The 9,155-nt window shown below is 39.1% G+C and overlaps 1 protein-coding gene across 2 annotated transcripts in view; it reads right to left on the bottom strand.

The window, feature by feature from the left end:
- Positions 1-7,421: 7,421 nt before the first annotated feature.
- RIT2 (Ras like without CAAX 2) overlaps positions 7,422-9,155 on the bottom strand; it is a 346,591-nt gene continuing 344,857 nt past the window's right edge. For both annotated transcript variants that reach the window (XM_014834700.3, XM_070513134.1), the window contains one exon: positions 7,422-7,930. In XM_014834700.3, the coding sequence (XP_014690186.1) occupies positions 7,703-7,930 (228 nt within the window). In that variant the 3' untranslated portion in view covers positions 7,422-7,702. The remainder of the gene's footprint in view (positions 7,931-9,155) is intronic.

Below are 9,155 nucleotides of genomic sequence, written 5' to 3'. Positions count from 1 at the left end.
GCTGATGCCCACGCTGTTCTTGCTGCCTGAAACGCCTTAACATCGTCCCTCTCCTCTTGGCCTAAATAAATGATGCTCCTCTTTCATGTCTCAACCCAATCTTCACATCTTCAGGGAAGCCCCTGACCTCCTCAACTAGGTCAAATCCTCCTATTATGGACAATATTTACACCCTGCAACTCTTGATTATAGCATTGGTTATAGTCCCAATTTTAAAATTACAAATCTAAATATTTGATTGCTATCTTTCTTCCTGATTATACTAAATTCAAAGAGATCAAGGACCATAGTTGTTTTCCTATAATTGTACCCCCAGAGTTTAGTGCAGTACCTGACACAGAGTAGGTGCTCAGAAAATATTTTCTTAATAATTTCTATTATTAACCTATAAAAAAACTAATAAACTCAGAGGATATGCTATAAAATAAATTATACAATGTATGCCAAAGTTCAAGATAAATCGCTAGAAGACTATCCATCTTTCCGTGTTCTCATCCCATCCTTGTTTTATATGGAGACTGATAGTGGTCAGAGAGGTGAAGGATCTGACCCACCCAAAGTCACAAAGTCTGTCTGTGATTCAGGCACAATGTGAACAGAAAGCTCTTGAGTCTATAATGGGTAGTTCTTATGAGTTTTTTAGACATTTCCAGGGTAGTGGCTTGCTGATAGTGTTTTTATTTATCTGCTCACTCCTTCTATACATAAATATACTAATTTTTCTGATTGCTCTAAGTCAAGCACTTCTCACTAGCAAGAAATTTAAAATCTTTGGCACGCTCCCCTTAATTGACACACTTTCCACCTTATCTAATGTGCTGCTCTGGAGGGAGCGACTTACGATAGCATTACTTTCAGTATCCTATTTGCCTAACCTAGAAAAGGAGGTAAACTGTCTTCGTATTTTATATATTTTAAAGAGACACTATGGATCTCTTCCAAAAGCCATATTTTCATTTTATTTATTAACTGGCTTTAATTACCCCTCTGGGGAAAGCTGAATGATGGCCAAATTCCAACACAGATAGTCAGCAGAACAAATTATTGTAACCTTAGTGACATGCTGGGTGCCACTTTTTTCCTCCTTTTGAGATATTTTTTTATTAGAACTAGAGGATACAATAACCTAAAGTTATTCTAGCAAAAATTGGTCTCTAGAGTTCCTGACATCTCACAATTCTGAAGTTGTCATATTTCTCTTCCCTTTTTGCCTCTTCTTGAAAGACAAGAAAACATCAAATGGATCAGAACACCACTGGCATGATCGTATTGGTTTTTGGCCTATGAGGTCCCTAAAGGGCTGTGAGGGGCATTAATATGTTGACCGGAATGAGGGACAAGAGGCCTGACTGATCTCCTATCCCTTTTCTTTGCTCTGGTCCTCAGTTTCCTCATCTATAGGAGGGAACCAGGTCATCATGATTTATATGGTTGCTTGAAGCGCTAGTATTTAATTAACTAATTAACTTATTTATTTTTATTTAATTTAACCTTTTTCAGGGTACAAAGGTTAATTACTATGGAATATTTTTTTAAAAGATGAATGGGATACAGATCACCCTGACATTATTATTAAAATTTTGCACCTGAGTTTTACATGGCTGAAAGGTTGATTTATTGATGTGCTTTCTTTTCTATAGAATTTAATGATTTGCACTAGTATTTGGAAAGGAGACAGTTACACCAAGTTACATAGAGTCATGCACCACATAGCGACATTTCAGTCAACTATGGATCACATAAATGACAGTGGTCCCATAAGTTTAGTACCATAGAGTCTAGTTGTGTAGTAGGCTATACCATCCAGGTTTGTGTAGGTACAATTCTATGATGTTCGCACAATGACAAAATTGCCTAATGATGAATTTCTCAAAAGGCACTGCCATCATTAAACAATGCATAACTATAAATAGTAATGGAGTATTAGAGGCAGAGCTAGACTGAAGCAAAAGGATGAATGAAGGAGGATATAGTCATCCATATGAGTTTGTGTTCCACTTTTACTTCCTGCCCTGCTCTGGTGGCCAGTATCCCTTTATTCTCCATAGTAACCCTCTCACTCTGTGGCCTCTGGTCCCTTTGTTCTATCCTATATGTCTGGAGTTCCTAGGTGTAGTAGGCTACTCAGACCTATCATCCCCTAAAATGATGCATGGTCTAGGTTCTCTTTTTCATTCATCAAGATTCACGTGTTCTTTGTTTCTTTCACCATAGGTCCCCCTGTTCTGCTTTTCAAAGTAGCAACTAGATCATATGACAAACAAATTTATGTTGTTGATATTTTAGTGAGATGGCTAGCTTTCCTACTTTCTTACATTTACATTTAGAGTGGATGTGTGACCTGAAAGAATGACTGCACTTTTGCCGTTTAACGCCTCATAGAATCTCTAATGGGAAAATCTCATGCCAAGTAGAAGGGTTCAAGTGCAAGCTGACAGTAGAGGATTTAGGCCTGGTAACTTTTAGGAAAGCTCTTAGTATCATGTAAAGACCCAAACCAGAAGAACTACAACTTTAACATACATAAAAATGGTCAGAAGGCTGACTCTTAGACGTTGCATGTGTGACAGGGATGATTATGTTCTGAAATATTTCTGGATATACTCCCCTATCCTGAAATTTTCTTGACACATGACTTTCTTTTTAAAAAAATAAATAAATAACGTCTTTATTGAGATGGGTTTCCATCTTTTGAAGCAACAGATTTTGGTGCTTCAGCAGAACGGAAGCCACCTAAAACAAAGAAGTCATTTCTCACCTTTGACTATCAAATTCTGTTTTCTTGTTTATTTTAGATGACAACATATTGTTAAAGCCTTACTGAGAGAAAGGAAAAGCATGTACCCTACTCCCTTCCAGCAGATGGCTTGGAAAAGACACACTAATGAAAAATGGGCCATATATCAGGACCTCTCCCTAATGCCCCACCCTAGGCCCTTCAGGGTGACTAAGGGTGGGAAGTTGCTTACAAACAACCACTAGAAAGTTTGAGAACACTGGGGCTAGTGGCCAAATTTCCATGGTCAAGGGTACACTTATTGTTTGCAGCTGATCTCCATTCTGATTGGTCTATGCTTGTCTATCACTTTTGCCAGGGAATACTAGGAGTAAGCTGGATTCCTTGGGGCAGCCCCACATGAGCTAGACAGAAGTGGGGTAGAGAGCTGCAACAGATTTATTGAGGCAGTGCTCAGGGACCCACACGGCCTGAGTGTGACATGCAGGAATCCCAAAGAGAGGCAAAGGTGCTGGTAGAGGTGGACTGGAAAAGACCTGAGCTCAGAATAAAGAGACTGTGTTGGGAAGGACTTTGAGACCCAAAGGCAAAGGGGCAAGTTCATGGACTCCAACAGAAAGTGCCTATTTATTATCGCCCCACTTGCCTATGTTCAACACACCTCAAAGTCAACCAGTCCAGTAACAGAATCAAATGGTTGCCAGGGGCTGAGTGGAGGGGGAAATGAAGAGTTACTAATCAAAGGGCATAAAGTTTTAAGCAAGATGAATAAGCTCTAGAGATCTGATGTCCTTCATTGTACCTATAGTCAGCAATAATATACTGTACCCTTAAAAACTGGTTAAGAGGGTAGATCCAATGTCAAGTGTTTTCATGAAAATAAATTAAAATTAAAAAAAGAAAAATTAGGGCCAGTGGGTGGCATAATGGTTAAGTTTGTGTGCTCTGCTTCGGCAGCCTGGGGTTCACAGGTTTGGATCCTAGGCTCAGATCTAAACACTGCCCATCAAACCATGCTATGGAAGTGTCCCACATACAAAATAGAGGAAGATAGGCACAAATGTCAGCTCAGGGACAATCTTCCTCAAGCAAAAAAAGAGGAAGGTTGGCAACAGGTGTTAGCTCAGGGCCAATCTTCCTCACCAAAAAAACCCCACAAAACCAGTCTAGACCCTAGGTTAAAATGATCAAAGAGGACACAGAGGATACTGTGGGATTTAGAAGATTAGAGGAGGGGATTCTACTGTCATGAGATCACATAAGCCACACCTTTCCCCCATACCCAGATGCGACTTCTCGAAAGAGAGTAAATAGGGCAGAACTTTGAATGATCAAAGCCTGACCTAAGTGCACCAAGCAGAGGCTGTGTTATTTAAAGATATTTCTTAAACTATTTCTTCAAATTAGCACTAAATTGCTGAATTGAACTAGAATTTATTCTTCCCTGTCCCCAGCTACCCATTAGTCAGAGGCTCATGAGAAAGCCAAACCTGGTGGTCTAATGGTTAAGATTCAGTGCTCTCACCACCTCAGCCCGGGTTCCTTTCCAGCTCAGGGACCCACACCACCCATCTATAGGTTGTCATACTGTGTGTTGCTGTGATGCTGAAATCTATGCCATGGTTATTTCAAATACCAGCAAGGTGACTCATGGTGGACAGGTTTCAGCAGAGCTTCCAGATTAAGACAGACTAGAAAGAAGAACCCGACCAAGCACTGCTGAGAAAATTCGCCATGAAAACCCTATGCACAACAATGGAGCGTTGTTTGATACAGCATCGGAAGGTGAGAGGATGACGCGAAAGACCAGGCAGGGTTCTGCTTTGTTGTACACAGGGTCACTAGGAGTCAGAATTGACTGGACGACACAAAGAACAACAAAATGAAACAAAAAATATGAGAAAGAAGAGATGAACTATAGAGAAATCAAGCAGCTATCTGCTCCTTGAACACCTGAGTGTAATGTGAATATGTTTGGCCCAAAAGTCCATGTTTTTTCTTCACTGGTATTTTCTACAGAAGTTCCCAGGCTCAAGTAGGGCCTACTGAACACAAAATACAATATTTTAGACTGCCTTTTGTCTCTGATCTGAAAAATTATTTTATCATGAGATAAGTTAATGACAAATACCTAAAAATAGATAGGTGATACAGTCCTAGAGGGCAGAAACTGAATTTACAATTGCTGAGTACCTCACCAAACACACACACACACATACACACACACACCCTTACATACACATGAGTGTGGTATCTAGAAAAGTGCTTGGCACATAGTAGGCATTTAGTCACTGTTTGATAAATTGTGTCGGGCAACTACACACTCATCTACACTGGACATGAATGCTTATTTTCAACAGTTTCTTGACACTCCCTTGGTAATGTAGGCATATGTACATTGTGGTTCACTTCCCTGAGCGTTTGAGATTCACTTAAATATCCTAGATCTTGTTAGAAGTCTTCAGGAATAGTAATCAAAAATGAGATCCTGGCACTTTGGTCTTATGCCAAAGAGAGTCAATCAACAGCCCTTGGTCAGAAATACCTAGGTTTTATTCTTCTGGAACATTTCCTTCGGGCCCAGTCTTCTAAAAGGAAGACTAGTTTAAAAGAATGCTTGAAGTCTGCTTCTAGCTCTGCTGGTGAGAACTGTCTTAAATTTGTACAGCCCACCAGGGGATAAGTGACAGAACCCCTTCCTTTTACAGAATGAAATGGTCGGACTTGATAACTGTTCCTCAATCTAAACCTCACTAAAAATTTCTAAACTCCATAAATTATTTATCAGGATTTGAGGCGTGTAGAGACAGAGAAAGAATGAGAGAAATGAGATATAAAACCCTAGAGCCAAAAGCAGGGTAGCTGGCAGTAAAATAAAATTTACAAAGACTTAGTTGTGTTAGGATATGCACCAACACTATTAGTATCCATTGATGGCAGTCATCAGGTTTCCAAATATGTAGGTTCATCATATGAAACTAAGTTCCAACTACTATGTTTCCTAGATTTCATCTTCTGGCAAACAGAAGAGCCTGATGGAAGGCAGTATTCACACGGTCCTCCCCAGCTTGGAAGGGTTCTTCGGGTCAGGGGTTGTAGGGGGAAAAGAACATACAGGAGGCAAAGAATGTACTAACCCATTTTAACAGGATGAAAGCAGAGTATTAAACATTTAGAACCAAGGAAAGGAGGAACCAAAGACCAGTTCTATGACTCTAAGAATCTTTCTCTCTTTAGATCATCTCCATATGTATTTTTTAAATATTTTGCGTTTTCTCTCCCTAATTTTGAATACCTTAGAATGAAAAGTTATAGTGGTTTTAGGGGCAATATGGGATGGGAAAATTGATTAGTTTGTTCCTATAGAAGATGAGGGTTGAGAAAAATGCAAAGGGATAGAGTGGCAGCAGTTCCTAACAAATGGTAATTGCATGCTGAGTGACTTGATCCCAGGGCCTAGGAGTAAGAATTGAAGTCTGTGTGGATTTGAGAAAGGCCCTGGTCCCAAGCAGTAAAAGGAGCCACAAGTACAATATTCTGAAAGGCTGAAATTTTAGTCCACCAGTTGAAAATTTATAATCTCTAAATTTCTTTCAGTTGTATATATGTTTCCATGTAAAATATATCATATAATAATTTATAATCCCACTGATCTTCAGCCAAGCGAGTCCTCCAACTACGTGTTAAACTACCTTGATTCATTTCTGCATTCCCAGAGATTAGCAAATGCTGGAGAATTGTGAATAAAAGAATAAGTGTTTGCATGTTGAATGATAACTATGCCCTTCATCCTTCCTTTTCTCTAATTTATGATAAAAACTGTCCCTAACCCATGAAGATTGTTTTAATGGATGCCATCTCATGCTTAGCTGTCTGTTCTTTATGGTTTCCTTTTAACACTTGTCCATTAAACATTCGCAATAGTTCTTTCTGATTTCTCAGAATCAAGCTTTCTGAGCTTGAATTTGCATAAACCAATTCACACAATGGGATACATGAGTGAATGGGCAATTTCATCTTACACAATAGTTCACTGTAAAACAAATAAGAACAAAAGCCCTCTAACTGGTGGCGTTTCATAGTTCAAGCAGGAGGAGAGGGGCCATTTTGACAATGTAAGAATAACATAGGGTCTCTGGAGTCAACAAGCCTCTTGCACTGCAGATGGTCCTAAGGCAGGTGAAGCAGTCCTAAGAGGGACTCCTCCCTGAGAGGGAGCGGGGTGTCCTTTTATGGGTATATGAACCACCAAATTCATATTAGCCTCTGCTTTCCTGCTACAAAGAGAATATCCTTTGCTGCAGCCCAGTGACTTCCTGTGATAATTTTGCCAAAGCCTAAGGGACAGAGCACTGTAAATATGAGGATATTTCATTTCAGCCCTCCAATGACCCACAAACAGTTCCTATTATTAATAATTCCTCTAAAGTTCATCTCTGGAGCACCCAGAGGAATGTACCACTGAAAAGTACCACGACTTCGACACTTAAGGAAGGACCAGGCTGCAGACTCTTGCTCTGAATTGTTTCCTGAGCTTCTTCATTATTTACTGAGATTCCTGAAATGCAAACAACGGGAGTCTTATCAGGCAAAGGCAGATCCCCTGAGCCTTTTATCATTCTGTCTGCAATTTCGAATATTTCCTCTATAACCAGACAGCATACCAAATGAAGCTAGACTCTTTAAAGGGAAATGAGGCAATTGGAATGTCAGTTTTATTTAGTAATACATTGTAAAAACTAAACAGCATATCCAGCTGATTGACAAAATCCATCTAACTGTTAAGGGCAAAACAAAACTCTCTCAAGAGGTACAGTTATGCAGATCTTGCTTTAACCTATAGGCAGATATTTAAAGAGAGAGAGACAGACAGAAAGACAGAGAATATTGAAGCAGAATGCAACATTTGGAATTGTCCAGCTGATAAAATTCAGAGCGAGAGTAAGAGAGTTAGAAGCAAGGATATCATGTCATGTTTTCTCTCTTCTTCTTCAATGAGCCTTTTAACTTCTTCCACAGGCTGTCTTTTCTCTTCAGTTTCTTTTCCATCAAGGATGGCATGGACTCCTTCTTGCGGATTTCCCTCACTAAACCATGAAAGGCATCATCGATGCAGAATCTGAGGGCTGCAGAGGTCTCAAAAAAAGCACAGTTATATTCTCGGGCCAGGCTCAAGCCTTCTTCTGTAGAGACCTAAGGGAAAAATAAATGGTATTAAAAAGAGAGGAAAGGAGAGACTCTGAGCTCCAAAAGTTTGTTCTCTACCAGGGCTGTGGGCCTCAGTTATAAGAAAAAAAAATCCAAAACTGTGAGAATTCATTTTAAGGGAAGACACCTAGAATTTCCGAATTTGGTGGACAAATAAGAAATCAGAATCTCTGAAAGGGCAGCCAATTAGAACAGATTAAAAGTGGAAATCTTTTTTTTCTCTACAGACTTCAAAAGAAGTAACATAGCATTGTGGTCAAAAGTATTGCTTTAGATTAAAACTAGTTGGTTTCAAGTTCCAGTTCTACTTTATGGCTTGCCAACTTGAGTAAATTTCTTAACCTTTTAGCCTGATTTTGCTCATCTTTAACATAGGGGAATAACATCTGCCCCAAAGGCTCTTTGTTAGGGTTAAATGAGATCATGCGTAAAGGTGCAATGAACACGCTGGGCACATGTTTGAAGCTCTACATATATTAGTTATTATTAGTTATAGTCTAGACCTTTCAGTTAAGAATAAGTCCAGATGAAGTTGTCATGAAACTTTAAAAACAAACTCTGGCAAAATAAAAAGCAAAACACCACCATTACGATACAGAAGCCTTTCTCTAGCAGAGCCCTCCATGTGTCCTTAGAGCTTTGTGAATCTTCTGTGGCACTTAACTCTGCCGTGGCTCATGCTATTGCAATGGGTCCTCTAGAGATTATAAACTGACTGAGGTCAGGGACTATGCCTCATCTATCATCAATTATTGTCTACCACAGTGCCTGGTATCTCAGTTGCCATTAGAGGTATTAAAGGAGTTAAAAAGATAATCAATAAAAATACCTAGGTTTTAATAAATATTAAGACGTAAACATAAATGATGAACAAATATTTAAATTGTGGATTAAATGTGACTGTAGCTGGATGCTAATAATCCTGCTTGAAATTTAGCACTCCCATTAAACTCTACCATCTTATTCACACTGGCTCTAAGAAAGCAGGAATGAGGTTGCCTTTACTCAATATGTTCAGACTGCCTTGTTGCACATACTGGTTTATTTATTTTCTTAAAGTCACTCACACATTTATCTATTTTTAATATATATTTATATACTTAAATATACTTTTATATTATAAATATACTACCATTTTACAAGTATGTTGCCCAATAGAAGTATATGGTGAACTGGAGACTCCATCAGTGTGGAACCCTGAGTGACTAGG

The sequence above is a fragment of the Equus asinus genome, chromosome 7 (genome assembly GCF_041296235.1).
Source record: "Equus asinus isolate D_3611 breed Donkey chromosome 7, EquAss-T2T_v2, whole genome shotgun sequence".
Lineage (NCBI taxonomy): Eukaryota > Metazoa > Chordata > Mammalia > Perissodactyla > Equidae > Equus > Equus asinus.
Note: the sequence above shows the minus strand (reverse complement) of the source record. Positions and strands in the feature narration are given on the sequence as shown.